The sequence below is a fragment of the Thamnophis elegans genome, chromosome 6 (assembly GCF_009769535.1).
Source record: "Thamnophis elegans isolate rThaEle1 chromosome 6, rThaEle1.pri, whole genome shotgun sequence".
In the NCBI taxonomy this organism is placed as follows: Eukaryota; Metazoa; Chordata; class Lepidosauria; order Squamata; family Colubridae; genus Thamnophis; species Thamnophis elegans.
In genome coordinates, this window is record NC_045546.1 from 58,302,633 (window position 1) to 58,319,096 (window position 16,464).

The 16,464-nt window shown below is 39.8% G+C and overlaps 1 protein-coding gene across 5 annotated transcripts in view; it reads right to left on the bottom strand.

The window, feature by feature from the left end:
* KDM6A (lysine demethylase 6A) overlaps positions 1 to 16,464 on the bottom strand; it is a 266,555-nt gene that overhangs the window by 52,546 nt on the left and 197,545 nt on the right. For all 5 annotated transcript variants that reach the window (XM_032219796.1, XM_032219794.1, XM_032219797.1 and 2 more), the window contains one exon: positions 8,076 to 8,851. In XM_032219796.1, the coding sequence (XP_032075687.1) occupies positions 8,076 to 8,851 (776 nt within the window). The remainder of the gene's footprint in view (positions 1 to 8,075; positions 8,852 to 16,464) is intronic.

Below are 16,464 nucleotides of genomic sequence, written 5' to 3' on the forward strand. Positions count from 1 at the left end.
TTCTCCTTCCACTGAGGGAAATGGATATAGTTTGCTATGATATGAACAAATCAAACCCAACTTTCTATTTTAAAAACTCAATAAACAAAACAATGTTAACAAACAACTTTGAATTATGGTGGATTTTGAGGAGTACAGCCATCAATGGCCAATTGCTTTTTTAGAAGCAAAATTAGGAGTCAAAGATTTCAGTTTACTCATTATTTGTACTCAATTAATGCACAACTCTAGAGATTTCCTTTAAACTGTGGCAATATGGGCAAGGGATAATTAGCAACTGTATCAAGGCACTACTCAACTATATTTTTCCCTTCTTAATATTTTACAATAAAATATTCTAATAAGAAAAATTATGTAGTACCTAGATTTTAGTAGCTGGAGTATGTTTGTGTATACCAAATATGGGTACAGTAGAAAAATACCACTATTAAACATTATTTAATCTAATTCACAAGAAAAAGACCCATAAGCTGTAAGTATACAGTAATTAATCTTTTTTTAGTGTAGCTCTAGAAACAGCATTGTTGTATTCAGTAGCAAACTATTAACAAACTGTATTTTGAAAGCAGGTATATTTAAAAAGTACAGGTAAACCTTGAGTTACGAATGTAATGGAGCCTGCCGATTACATTCATAATTCAAGGATTCATAGGAGTGAATCACATAACTTGACTATGATCACTCCCTGCTTTTGCCCACGCATTCATTAATCAAATCTATGGGTCATTAACTGCATAAGGTATGTCAGGGTGGGGAAGGCCATGGGGGCCTAATGATGGAACATGCCACCAAAGGCCTTTCCGACCCACTGAGATACCTCATGCTCCCCCCCCCCCCCTTTCCCATCCTGCCATGCAAAATCTGTCTCTTCCTTGCCATGGTTTCTCTGCCTTTGAAGGAGACGAGAGGAAAGTAGGAAGATTTCCCTTCCAGCATTTGGCCGGCTTGCAAAGAGTGAAATAACTTTTCACTCTCGGCGCAAAAAGCATTTGCAAGATGACTGGTTGGCTGGAAGCAACACAATTTCACTTCCAGCATCCAATCAGCTTGCAAATTGCTTTTTGTGGCGAGAATGAAATATTCTGGGAGCTGTGATCTTGCACGGCTTTTGCAGAGAATGGGTGCCTGAAGTCATGCAAGATCATGGCCCCCAGAACACTTCACTCGTGGCGCAAAAAGCATTCACAAGCCGACGCTGGAAATCATCCTGATCCTCAAAGGCAAAGAAACCATGGCCGAGAGGAGACAGATCTTTGCAAGGTAAGTAAGTCCGGCATGGCAGAATGGGAGTCGGGAAGCAGTTGTGGGGAGTGGGGGAGGGAATAGAATGAATGTTGTAGTGCCTCTGGGGTCATTCATAAGGGTGAATCGTGGTGCTGCAACATTCATAATTTTGGGGCTTTGTCATAAACACTTGAGAGAGGCTTATTGTATAACTTTGAATGGTCACTAAATGAACTGTCACAACTGGAGGGTTACCAGTATAATTATTTTATTCTTAATGCTTCAAAACAAAGTAAAATCCACAACTTTATTTTCTGTAGAGAGGGCTTACTGGAGAATCTCAGATTCTAATAAGGAATGATGAGAGGAACTCAAAAGAACATCCTCTGCTCCCTTCCTATGGCATTCTTGCCTACCAGTTATAGAAACTTCACTCTGGAAGTTAGAGAAACTCCTGGAATTTAGGAAACTTTTAAATGTGTGTTTGGGGACTGAGGTGAGAATAGGTAATGTATTGGGAATTTGGACGCTTCTAGCTATTTTGATGTAATTTGGTCTTCTGGTTTTTTAACAGTTTTATTATATTGAATTTTTGTTGACAGCATTTATTATTGAGAGCAGGTTTGATATAAAGGAAGTCCTTGTTTAGCAACCATAACTGAGACTGCTAACTGTTGTTAACTGAAGCGATCACTAAGTGAAACCACAACTTTGATTTGACTTCAGCTTTTCTTTGCTTTACAGATCTGCGAAAGTCAGAAATTCAAGGTCTGGTCATAAAGTCATTTCTTCATCACTGTTATAACTGTGAACAGCCTCTAAACAAGGATTACCTGTAGTGCATTAGATACCTTATAGAATATCAATGTTAGTCCTGCCTTGGATGTGAAAGCAACTGGGCAACCGGACCCATACTTCTTTCTAGGAAACAGCCAATACCAAACTACTTCTGAAAATTATTATTAATGAAATGGATTGCATATTTTACTGTACAGGAAGTCCTTGACTTATAACCATTTGATTAATGACTGTTCCAAATTACAACAGCATAAAAAGGTGACATGATCAGTCCTCATACTTATGATCATATGTACTCATTTACAAAATGTGAACACCATCTTCACAGCTAGTTCACAATCACAGCATCAACATTACTTCTAGCTGAACTCTATTTCATTTAGGGATATTAGAAACTGAATACTTATATTTCTACATTTTGGACAGCTATCATCCAACTTCCAATAGGTTGTGGAAAAGGTTGTGGAAAAGGTGCTAGGATGGCAGTTACACAGGATCTTAAGGAAAATGAATTATCCCAAACCATTTTTGTTGGGTTTCAGACTAAGGTGTATTACGGACACTTGTTTGTCAATTATCTTTGGCCAGGTTAGGGTGGGGAGATGGTGCATCCATCCTTTCAATGCTGTTGACCACAGTATTTGTCTTGTACCAACTTCAAGTTCTGAGAGTGGGAAGAACTGTGCTGGAGTGATTTCCAGTTTGTGTTGATGGGAAGGGAGTGGCTCCATCTGTGATCCCTTACTTGTGGGGAAAACAACTCTCTCTTCTCTCTTTTAAGAAGAGATTGCACAATCATTTTTCTGAAACAATATAGGGTTTCTTGCTTGAGCACAGAGTTGGACTAGAAGAACTCCAAGGTCCCTTTCAACTTTGTTATTCTGTTATTCCTTAACATCTATTTGAAACTACTTGGCAAGGACATCCACCAGCTCAGAACGCTGTATCTCAATCATGGGTTGCACAGGTGAAGCTGTCCGTATACTAACCCAGGTCTGGATAGGGAGGAACAAACTTTAGCCCAATCCCGGAAAGTTAAGAGTGGCTGTGGCTATTTGCCCCCCTTGGAATGGAGCATAGTTCCATGACTGATCTTTCATGGGATGTCACTTCTCTATTAGAGACTAATATGCTACTATTTTTGATGGGCAAGAACAGCATGACCAGGAGAGCCACTGCATAATGTCCTCTGGACTATTGCAATATGTTCTACATGGGACTGCCCTTGCAAGCCATCTGGAAGATGTAGCTGGCATAAAATGCAGCAGCATGAGCAGTAATGGGCACTTTCTTTTCTTATTTTCCTACATGTATAGGGTCAAATTTTTGGATCAACCAGATGTTGATCTTTCATGCGTAAGGTGGGGCTAAAACTCACAGTCGCCTGGTTTCTACTTTGGTGCCTAAACAACTACACTAAACTGGCTCTCAGTAATGGCCACTTCTCATCATGTCCAAATATCACTGCTTCACAAGCTGCATTGGCTGCAGATTCACTTATGGGTGCAATTGAAGGTCCTGGTTGTTACCTATGGTGTAAGACCTAATTATCTTCTAAATTTCTGTTCACCTGGCACGTTCAAGCAGAGTGGGTGTGTTACAGGTACCCTCAATTAAACTTTGGCACCTTATACAACTGAGGAAGCATCACTTCCCCTACCGTCTGGCATAGCTTCACCTCAGAGATATATGTGATGCCCACTCTCCTGGACTTAGGATAGTTCCTGTACTCTACTAAGCTGTGTTCTTTAATTGTTTGGGAGAAATATATTCATATAAATATATGAACATTACTATATTTATTTGCTATATTTCTATACTTCTCCATAGACGGACATTTTAAACAACAGGTTTATAATAAATTGCACAGTAAAATCTAAAATAAACTTAAATAGCTACAGTAGAGAAATGAAATAAAATCAGATTCAATTGTGAATAATTTATAAAACACTGACAGTTCTTTTAAATACAGAAATAAAAACCTTAGGAGGGTAAAATGTCAGAGCAGAATCCCAAAGCAATCCTTTACAGATAGTCTTTGGATTATGACATATCATTCAGAGATCATTCAAAGTTACGATGGTGCTGAATGATTGGAACTTATAACCAGTCCTCACACTGCTTGCCAATGCAATGTCTTCACAATCATGATCTAGACACTCAGCCCCAGGCTCATGATCACATCACAGTAAATCATGGTCACGTGACTGCAACTTCTGGCGCTGTATACCAACTTCCCACCAGTTAAGTCAGTGGGGAAGCTGACAGGAAATCAGAAGTCGCAGTCATGGGAGGTGCTTGCTTAATGACTTGCATGATCTTTGGGTTATGATGCCAATCTGGACTTCTACATTTTTTGTTGCTAAGCAACACAGGCAGTAATAGAGTGCTGACATATAAGATCCTATTCAAACATTCACAAGAATGAAATGTAGTCAATGTTTCTTGCGGCTGCTACTAATTTTCAAACATCTTTTATGTTTTCAACTACATTATTCACCCACATTTATATTCATGAGTTCATTCCTTTGCCTGATTCACAACTGAACTTCTATAGTAATCCTCTCACCACCATATTCCCTCGTTGTCATAAAGATGTTTAGAATAAAACAGAGAGAAAACTGAGATTGCCTATTAAAATATATGTGCACCAAGTACAAGTATGTGCTTGTTTTAAGAGTTACAGAAAGCTAAACCAGTTCTACTGTGCCCTATAGTTTGCAGTATGGACTATACAGTAATAAGAATGCAACATTATAGTTACTGGAGATACTTAAATTTTGACCATGAATACATAATGCCAAATCTAAAACTCCAGTATTTGCATGCACTGAATGTTTCTTTTGAAAGAATGGAATGTTTCTTATTTACTTTATTATTTATATTTCACACTTCTGAACTGCCTCAAAGAGGGACTCTTTTTTCCTTTCTTTCTTTATAACAATTAAAAAACTTCTTTATATTGTTAAGGCAGGATGCATCATGATTGGCTGCTCTTTGAAAAAAATAATCCAAAGACTCTTTAGGTTTATGAAAATAATTCCACAATACTATAGTTCAAAGAATTAATTTTTATAATAAAATCTTATAGAACAATCATGGCAATTATTAAAATCCAAGTTGAAAATGCTGCAAATCCTATAATCCACAGAAAGATGTCCCCAAAGCCTAGAATTGATTCAAAGAAAGGCAGCAGAAGTATATCTCCATCTTTAAATCTTATCTCTACACTAGGAAAAACTTCTATAGAATCCTCTTGTCAGGTTTTGTCAAAAAAGGAGAAATTTTTATTCTGGGCAGAAACTATTAAATAGATTAGCTAACTTTGAGACAAAGATGTAATATTATGAATCATTTTAAATATATATATTCCTATTATATGGAAATTAATGTCTGAACAAAGCTATTTTTGCACAAATATTTTCAGCAGTTTATTTACAAAAACTGATGCAGATTATGTATGGAAAATTATAATGAACTATTGCTACTGTTCACTGAAATCTTATACCGAACTTTTGTATATGTATAAGTGAATACATGCTCTGTATTTTTTTATTTAGTTTTCTTTTTTGTGATTTTTTTTATTTTTTCTATTGTATTAGAAGACACCCCACCCCACCCCACCCCCATCAGAGATGGGTTGCTGCCGGTTAGGCCCAGATCATCTGAACCAGTAGTAGCGGCAGTGGGAGGCTCCGTCCCCCCCAGACGCTTTTGCGCATGCGTAGAGCATCATGCACGCAAGAGTGCACAAAAGCACACCCGAACCGGTAATAACAAAATTAGCAACCCACTACCGCCCCACATGGTTAGAAATTTAAAAAATTGAGAAATGCTGATGTTACCAAAATATAAAACGGAAAAAATATTTCCTACTCTAGAGTCATTTTTGGTGGTGGATGTGGGGGCAACAGAATTTTTTGAATTTTTATACCTGTTCAATTATTTAAAGAAATGTTCTTACTTCAGAAACTGAAAGTTTTAAATCTGTACTTTAGTGATAATGCTAAATTTTAATACTAAAATTAAGGTTAGTGTCTGCATTTAAAAATGTTTAGTAATATTTGTCCCAAAATATTCAATTAGAAAGAATTGTGAAAATATACATAGTTAAAACAGTTTAATATACAGACTGTAAAACTTCTATTTTTCCATAAAGAATTACAGTGCTTTCTTCCACCTTTTGGCCATGCAATTCTGTTCTTTTAGGGAACAAAAGAGCAGGCTCACATAGCTACAAGTAATTGTTTTCAACTCCAATTCTTTTAAGTTGCTCTATTCTCCTGAACAAGCAAGGCAATCAATTCCTTGTTTCTAATACAATCTCTAGAGCAGTTACATTTATTGCTGTTCAACATCACTACCTCATCATTTAGATGCTAAGTCAGCTGGTCAGAAGTCAGAAAAAAAAATCTACCAATCTCTGTAAAAGTGAACCATAAACTCCACAAGTGTGGCTCAGGACAGAAAGAATAGGAACCAAAAGTGTACTTTGTGCCTAGCTCTATGCAGGGAAGGCATGTTGGGAGTGGAGGCTCCTTCAACTTAAAATAAAACCAATCCTTTCCCAATGATTGCAATGGGACAGAGGAGAATATGAACATTTACCGTATTTACAGTGGATATAAAAAGTCTACACACACATTTGTTAAAATGCCAGGTTTTTGAGTTGTGAAAAAATAAAACCAAGATAAATCACTTCAGAATTTTTGTACCTTTAATATAACATATAAGGTACACAATTCAATAACAAACTGAAATCTTGGGGAGGGAATAATAATAAAAAGTACAATAAGCTTTTTGCACAAGTCTGCACACCGTCTTATAAGTAGCGATGTAGCTGTGTTCAGAATTAACCAATCACATTCAAACTGATGGTAAATTATAGTCAAGACCCACCTGCCACCAATTAAAGTGATTCTGTTCAAGCCCATATAAAGTTCAGCTGTTCTGGAAGGAGTTTCCTGAGATTTACTCAGTTGCCTCTTATACCAGAAGCCATGGTCTGCAAAGAGTTTACAAAGCATTAAAAATTTAGTAGTAGTATAGTCTTTATTGTCACTGTACAAAATAAATACAACTTAATTGGTTAAATTGATTAAAGGGACCTTATTGTTGGAAGGACCTTATAGTTCTTCAGGAGAAGAAAAAACTCAAAGGCATAAATGCTGAAGATGAAAAGGAATGTCACCTTTCAACATCACAATGATCCAAAGCATACCTCCAAATCAACAGAACGGCTTCGTCAAAAGAAGGTCAGTGTTTTTGAATGGACCAGGTAGAGCCCGGACCTGAATCCAATTGAAAAGCTGTGGCATGACTTGAAGAGGGCTGTAGATAGAAGATGCCCTTGCAATCTGACAGATTTGGAGTGCTTATGCAAAGAAGAGGGGACAAAGATTCCCAAGGCAAGATGTGCCATGCTGATAGGCTCCTACCCCAACAGATTGAATACTCTCAAAAAATCAAAAGGTGTTTCAGCAAAGTATTAGTTTAAGGGTGTGCACTTAAGCAACCACATTATTGTATGCTTTTTATTTTCATTTCTCGCCCTAAAAGATTTCAATTTGTTTTTTCAACTGAATTCTACAGCCCATAGGTTATATTACAGGTGGAAAAAAATTGAAGTGATTTATATTGGTCTGATTTTTTTACATCTCAAAAACCTGTCATTTTAATAGATGTATAGAGTTTTTATATCCACTGTGTATTCTGACTTCATTCTGACTCATGATGGCTACTCCACTTCTTCTGCCAGAATTAGCTATAACATTGGGTAGGGGTTAAGATTGTTCTTCAATTAATTTCCAATACATATTCAAACATGTACTTATTGTATATACTTTCATGTTTTGTTTTTAAAAGAGCTCAAAAGCCAGAACACATTAATTTTCAATGGGACATACAATAATTAAAAACAAGTATCTATAAAAACAAGTATCTATCATACAATTAAATGATTTTTATTTCAATAAAATTAAAAATATTTGGGAGACAGACAGTACATACAATATAAAATTTTTACTTGCAATTAAAGAAGTTTGTGCACTTACCTGCATGCTTTCAGAACCTCTGCAGAACTTGGATATATAGATACCGACATAGATGGCATGATAGGGGAATTAGGTTTGTGTCCAATAAGAGGAGGATTGATTTTTATGGGGCTCTGAGAGTCCTCCAATGCCTCTCCATTAACTGCATGTCCACTATGAGGGCTGTTAAGGCTGGTAACACTGTTTGTGGTAGTCTGCTCAGTAGATTTTGGAGAAGGTGTTGCTGTGGAAATGGCTGAAGATGGTGAGGAGGCAACAGAATTTTCAGTCTTTGTATGAACCGTTGGATGGATGTTATTGACTTTGTCACAGGTTCCAGTACCCACATTGTTATTGGCTTTTCCCATCAACAAGGCAGAGAGCTGAGGATTGTCTGAACTAAGTAAACCTGGTGACTTTGAATCTCCATGGCTAGGGCTAGAAACAGCATCTGCCGTCACCTGATGGACATGATTAGGAAGTCCTTCTACACTGGCAGTGCTGTTAAGTGTCTCTCCAGAATGCCTGTTTATGTCAGGCACTGCTGATGTATTTCCTGAAGGCTTGCTCTCTTTGGTTAAGGTAATGCCTTGTTGTCCACCTGAGGTAGCAGTGTGAGAGGGGAGGTGATTGAGAGCAGCCCCCTGTGTTACTGAATTGCTAGGCATGGTAGGATGTCCATTTTGATTTTGAATACCAGTGCCAGCTGCCTGGAGATGCTGGGAAGGCCCAGTGGAAGAGAGAGGTCGTTCACTATTAGGACCTGCCAAATGTGAACTCTGACTTTTTTGAAGCCCCTAGAGAAAAGAAAGATGATTTTATTTAAATACATGAACATTTATTTTACAGTTTAGGAATCAGATATAAATATTTTTCCAACATGTCCAATATTTGTTTTTCTAATGGTTCTCAATATTTTCAACTCGTAGTTTGAAAGCATGAATTTCAAAAGCCTATTTTGAAAAGGAAGTATCAGAAGGTCTCACCTCATCTCTCAGGTTACCAAATCTCTGCAAAAGAGCTGTAGCAGCATTATAAAAAACTATAACATAGAAGTCCACTCTCAAAAACAGCATGAGACAAATGATGGTTATTATAGCTCAAATTCAAAAACTGTAGAAAGCATTAAAAGGCTTAGCTATCTGGATTTATAGTGGAAATTCATCTACCTAAGTTAAAGATAACTTTTATTAATCACAAGTGGTAACTTGCAAAACTATTTATTAAATTTATATACCGCTCATCTGGTGATATGTCAAAGGAAGCTCTCAAAATAAATACCTTAAATATACCAATAAATCTGGGAATAAATTCAGGAAAATTTAACACATTTATAAAACTTTATTGAAATAAATGTACAGAAAAATATCAGCAACAAAACAAATTTTGCTTCCCCCCCCCCCAATGGCATTACCAAGAATGCTGTATTTAATATAATGTACTTTAATTTTTGTAAGTTATTGTTTTAAAGTGAGCAAAGCTGCAAGTCCCTTTTCTAGTTAATTCCTTTTCTTCTCTGAACAGTAAGGAAGACACAAATTTAATATTAGAAATTATAATGAAAGCCTTAATGGGAATACTTAGACCTGCTATACTTAGCAGGACACTCTAAACCTTAATAACGTATTCTAATTAATATTTTTAGTTTGCAATAAACTTAAAATGATATAGCACACCCTACTTCTATTTGTATAATGTTAAATAATAGCAAAAATAAATATAATAAAAAGGAAGTAAATTTAATTAAATTTCCAATGCTTTATTAGCTAATTTGCATAATATAAAGAGTGGGGATAGGAGAATCTTACATTTCTCTTTGGGCAGAAACCTATAACAGATTTGATATAGTTTTTCCCAGTTGCAGGTGTTGCAGTCATTCAGCTTTCTGATATAACATTCCCTTCCCATTCACCAGCAAGCACACGTGTCCATAGGAAGTATTGAGGTATTAGCATGAACAATGATCTCACATGAGGTGTAGGGCAGGAGTTAGTTGTAGAGATGTATGGCAGCCAGGCTCAGTGAGCAAACACTGACATAAACTACTGCCCTGTGCCTTGATTTGAGGGTATAAAATTTCTGTTTAATTTCAGCTGCATTTCTACAAAATGTAAGATCAAACGAGTTTCTCTCTGCATGTTGTGTGAATCTAGACATGATCTAAATCAGTGACGTGCGGTGACGGTTACCGTTGGTGAGGCAAGACCGCAGCAGCAGCGAGAAGCAACGTCCCCGGCACTGTGTCCGACAGGCGTCTCGCATTTATGGCGGACATAAATGCAAGACGCCTGTCGGACACAGTGGCGGGGGTGTTGCTTCTCACCGCCGTCGCGCTCCACCGCCTTGCCCCCCCGCCTCCTCCGACAAACAATCCTGATGCCCCGGCCTGCAGCCAGCCCAGCACCGAGCCTGGACTCACCGCTCTCCTCCTCCTCCTCCTCCTCCTCGTCCCCATTCGGTGCTGGGCTGGCTGCAGGCCAGGGCATCAGGATTGTTTGTCGGAGGAGGCGGGGGCGGGGGCAAGGCGGTGGAGCGCAACGGCGGCGAGAAGCATCTCAGATGGAGCCAGGACACCCGGAAGACAAGCCGGCACTTAAAGGCATGCTGAAGTTCCGGCTTGTCTTCCGGGTGTCCCGGCTGCATCTGAGATGCTTCTCGCCACCGTCGCGCTCCACCGCCTTGCCCCCGCCCCCCACCTCCTCATACGGACAGTCACAATCCTGCTGCCCCAGCCTGCAGCCAGCTCGCCCGACCTGCTCCCTGCCTGGACTCACCGCTCTCCTCCTCCCCGCTCGGTGCTGGGCTTTAAAGGGGTCTCCCCTCCCCAGCCAGCCAGCCCACCCAGCCAATTCCTCCCACCACCACCACTGTGTCCAACAGGCCAGGTGTCTCGCGTTTATGGCGGACATAAATGCGAGATGCCTGGCCTGTTGAAACACAGCGGCGAGAACGTCCCTGCCACTTCCGTGCTCCGCCGCCTCGCCCCCCTGCCTCCTCCGATCCCACCGCTGTGAAGAAAGAAAAAAAACACACACACAAACCTCACAATAAAAAATTAATTTTTTTATTAAATTACAAATTAAATTACAATAAATTTGAACCCCCCCTCCCTCTGTCTGATCCACCTTTTCCAGCTGTGGAAACTCTCTCAACTCTCCTCTTGTCCGCCCAACGTAAGCATGCTAACGTAAGCTCATAAGGCATGATTCGCTGCTCCCCGATCAGGAGGCGGGAGAATCAGTGCCTCTTTTGCATATGAAAGTGTTCGCTTGTTAACTCCTCCTTAACTTTTAAAAGGCGAACAATTCCTTAGGCAAAAGAGGCCCCGACTTCTCTGGCCTCCTCCCATAGTTAACACTGAGAGCAGACACCAAGCCACTGTGACTTTGAATCTGGTAGCAACTACCCTGGCTTTAATTATTTAAAAACAATTATTTAAAATTCTTTCTTTCCCTCAGGAGACTGGTGAGGCCCCGCCTCCCCTGCCTCTAGTGACTGCACGTCCCTGATCTAAATGTAGAACTAGAACATATAGTCATTCCAGCTCTTTGCCCAGCTTTAGCTGGTTGCCACTTGCAGTCTTTCCTGGGATCCACTGAGGATAGTCACTCATATCCTTGTCACCTGTCATTTTGCTTGGACAATTGTAATTTATCCTACAGGGGCATCCCTCAAAAGACCATCTAGAAACCTCAACTGTGCAGAATGCAGCTATATATGTGCCTATGGATTGGCCCTATTTTTGTTACATTACATTGCTGCCCTAAGAGCCGCACTCACTTCAAGATGCTGGGTGGTACTATGAAGCCTATATGAACTGAAACTTGAAATTGTTGAGTGTCTTTTTTGTGTACAATTTGCTTGTCACAAATATGTATGAAAGTTTAAGAAGAAGTTGGTATCCCCTGAGGAAACTTGTCCCTCCTTGTTTCCAAAGGGAATAATGTTTCCTTTCCTGATGATTTCCAAAAAATTGTCAAGATTAAATTATTCTGGAAGGCTTCTGAAGACTGATAACTACTGTATACTGCATTTTGATATCATGATTAGATTGTTTTAGAATGGTTAATTTTGACTAATATATGACTGTTATTAAAAGTTATATTTTTTATTACACAATTTTGGTTATTTCCTCCTAGAGATAATTTTTTACACAAAGCTGTCTACAAGTCCCATATGTAAATATTCCAACATTTTACTTTTCATCTGGAGCCATGGAGCCTGATAACCAGCAATATTAAGCATTATTCTTTAAAATTAACCCCTTAAAATACCTACATATCATACTCCTTGCAGGCCCAGAATTTGTCTTTTTAATTCCTTGGAATTCTCCCCCACTACCATCTCCCAAATCATTGATACAGGGAGGGAGATAATCAGCTGTATATAATGAAATGTATGTACTTCAAAAGTAAATTACTACAATTTACCCATTGTCTTTTTGAAATCAACAGCTCCAAAGCAGCTTGAATTTGATTATTGTTCAGAAAATTCATTAACTCAAGCTAGATAAGCTTAAAGGCTGCTCTGTTGAAAGGTGTGGGGGTTGTAATCAAGCTGCAGAGGATAAGAAAAAGGAAAAAAGCCCCAAGCTAGTGGAGGAAGCACCAATTGGAATTAACCTTAGCAAAGCTTGTACACCCTTCTACGCTGTCTGCTGGGATCCAGCTCAGTTTTCACATATGGTACAAAATTGGTTTCTCAAATTAAAAAGCCTAGCTTAGAAAAAAGAAAGGGGCCAGAGACTTCTAAAGTACAGAATTGTAGAATGCTACTGAGACTATTGGTGGAAAAGTTGGATAATAAGCCTCAAATTGTTGCAGATTGACCTATTTTCTGTGTTGCTTTGAATTTTTTTATAAAATTACCCTTGAGTTGGCTTGAACTGCAGATATCCAAATAGTCTAATTTTGTTTTTAGTTCCTGACCCTGAATGCTTAAGGTTCTGGAGGAAATAAACTACATTAGGTTTATTTTATCTTTTGATAGTTCAGTGTTTGCTTTCTATTACTCATGTCTGCTCCAGACATCTGTTTACAAGAGACTTTGCCACTAAGGGAACAGTATCTTCCTTCTTACCATCAATTTTTCTTAGTAATGATTCCTTTCAAATCTATCTCTTAGTTTTGAAGTGTTATCTTTTTATTGAACCTATGAAATCTATGTTTCTATCAAATGTATGCATGAATTACTATTTCTCCAAAATGTAATTTTAAATTTACTACTTTGAGTTATACACAATTGTTATTTTTAATTCTATTACTACTACTATTGTTGTAATTTGAAATTGATGTTAACTGCTAGGGGAAAAAAACAAATGGGAATATTTAAAGCTACCATTACCTATTTTTATTCACTTTTTAAAAATAAAGCTCTCTCCCAATACTTGGCAAGTTCCTATCAAAACAAACTGGCTGATATTGCCAACTATCTCAAGTTGCAGTAGTTAGTGTTACTAGTCTGTAATTTATTAAGATTGTTATTTTAAATGTTTTCAAAGACGTCTTAAAGATCTTCACAGGATGAAAAAAATGCCATTTCTTCTTGCACGTACAATATAGCTGAATCACCACATCTGTTCATACAATGCTTTACCTAGATAAAGACTTAGCACTGGCATGCATATTACAGAATAGGAATAGAATAGTTGGAAGGAACCTTGGTGGTCTTCTAGTCCAATCCCCTGCTTAGGCAGGAAACCCTACAGACAAATCTCTTCTTAAAAACTTCCAGTATTGGAATAGAATAAAAAACTATTGTCACTTTAAATGTACACTAATCAGCATTAATTAAAATGAAATTTAATATTAAATAAAATGTTACATGCTAAGCAGGGCTTATTTTTACTGTGTGTTGTATATTTTGTGAATTGAGTTTAGTAGTTTATGAAACAGTATATTGTGTGAACCTAGAAAATGATATAATTAGGAAATGAGGGCAAATGAGATTTAAACCATTCTTTAAAGAACCTTGTCCTGTGATGGAAAAAGTATTCATTTAATTTTCTCACACTTTTACATTATTAAAATTCACATTTTTGTTATCTTTATGAAGAAATCCATTACCTTAAAGGTCTTTAATTTTAAATTAAATACATACAGTTACCACATGAACCAACAGTTTTCTTTGCTTAGCTTTCCCACATTATAATCGTCAAATTTGGGCACACTGATTTTTGTCTAAGATATTGATTTTTTTTCTTGGCCTAATGTGCATTAACTGTTTTTGAAAAGCATAATCTACATTATACTTTTTTGCATCCATACCTTTGTTAGATAGGGAATAATAAACATCAACATAATTTGTCTTTCTACTTCTCTCTCAAATGTTTTTATACTACTAGTTGAAACCGACCATTGACTTACCTAAACGGTCCTTCTATGTGTGCTGCGAGGGGAATCCAAGCATGGGTTAACTTTGTCCATTAACCTTGAGACTGAGTTATGTAAATTGGTGACCACACCTCCACCGGCAGGATGGGCTTAGTTTCGTACGAAGTCAGCCGTTTATTGATGTATAACAAGAAGAACAATGATAACATAACAATAACAGTAGTAATAAAGGCCGTAGCCAAAAGGCATACAAACATAGTCAAGAAGAAACGCAAGTCATAAGTAAATAACATCTGACATAAAGCGGTAACGTATCAATGAAGATAATGAATTTCAAGACATGACCACCCTGGCCAGCCGCAGCCGCGGGCGGGTGGGTTTGGATTCCCCTTGCAGCACACATAGAAGGACCGTTCAGGTAAGTCAACGGTCGTTCTCCTGTGTGCTGCTTGGGGAATCCAAGCATGGGACATGCCAAAGCAATTAAGGTCCAGGGCGGGAACCAGGCTGGCCAGGGGCCCCCGCAGGGGGGAGCACCTGTTGCAATACACGCCACCCGAAGGACGCCTCAGCCGAGGCATACACATCAACCTTGTAATGTCTGATAAATGGTGATGGTGTAGACCAGGTGGCTGCTCTACAGATCTCTTCCACTGAGGCTTGCGTGGCCCAGGCCGCCGTGGTGGCCGCACTCCTGGTAGAGTGAGGGGTTATGCGCCTGGGAATCTGCCGGGATTGACTGTCATAAGCAAGGGCAATGCACACCTTCAACCACCGCCCTATCGTATGAGAAGAAACTTTCTGTCCCATGGAAGATGGTTGAAAGGAAACAAAGAGTGCCTCAGACCGTCGGAAGGATGCTGTACGCTTCACCCTGTGCGCATCCAGGTGATGCCATTGGCGCTCCTGCGGATGAGAAGGGTTGGGAGAAAAGTCCGGAAGGACGAGTTCCTGAGCTCTGTGGAACAGCGTGTTGATTTTTGGTAGAAAGGCTGGGTCCAAGCGGAGAACAACTCTGCTGGGGTGGAATATACAGAGATCCGCTCGAACGGAAAGAGCCGCCAGCTCGGAAACCCGCCTGGCTGATGTAATTGCCACCAAAAACACTGTCTTAAGAGTCAATAGTCGAAGACTGATGGAAGAAATAGGTTCGAAAGGAGAGTCCATAAGTGCCCTGAGCACTAATGACAGATCCCAAGTAGGGTAGCAGTGCACGGTCGGAGGTCGGATGTTGGCCGCCCCGTTCAGGAAGGCCTTGACTTGAGAATGTTGTGGAGCGTCCTTGACCTCCCCCAATCACTGTGGCAAGAGCCATGACCTGCCTGCGGAGCGTGTTGGGTGCCAAACCTTTCTTAAGACCAGATTGTAGAAAGTCCAACACTCGGGGCACCAAATCCTGGAGGGGGTCTACCCCAGCCCGTCGGCACCACCTGCAGAAGGCCTGCCAAGTAGCCTCGTAAATTCGAGTGGTGGAAGGTCGGCGGGCCGCCTGAATCGTACTGATGACCTCGCTGGAATACTGAAGGTTTGTCAGAATAGTCCGCTCACGTGCCACACGGCTAATTGTAGCAACTGGGGGTTCAGATGAATGAGGGCTCCCTGATGGAGCTGGATTTGATCGTCCGGGATCCTCCACGGGCGGGAGATCAACAGATGCACCAGGTCGGCATACCAGGTCTGCCAGGACCACATCGGAGCCACCAGGAGGACTTCCGCACGTTCCGACAGAATCTACTGGATGACCGCCGGGATCACTGGAAGAGGCGTAAAGGCGTAAAGGAGGCCGGCCGGCCACGGGCTGCGCAAGGCATCCACTCCCTCCACTCCGGGGGTCACATACCTGGAGAAGAAATGGGGCAGTTGCGCATTGTGAGGTTGCGCGAACAAGTCCACCACCGGACGGCCGAATCGGAGGGAAATCTGCTGGAAGAGGTCTGGATGTAACTGCCACTCCGCATGATCCACTGTGGCTCTGCTCAGCCAATCCGCCTGGACGTTGGATTTGCCCGAAATGTGTTCCGCTTGAAGGGACAACAGCCTGGACTCTGCCCAATGATGCAATTTCTCCACCTCCATCA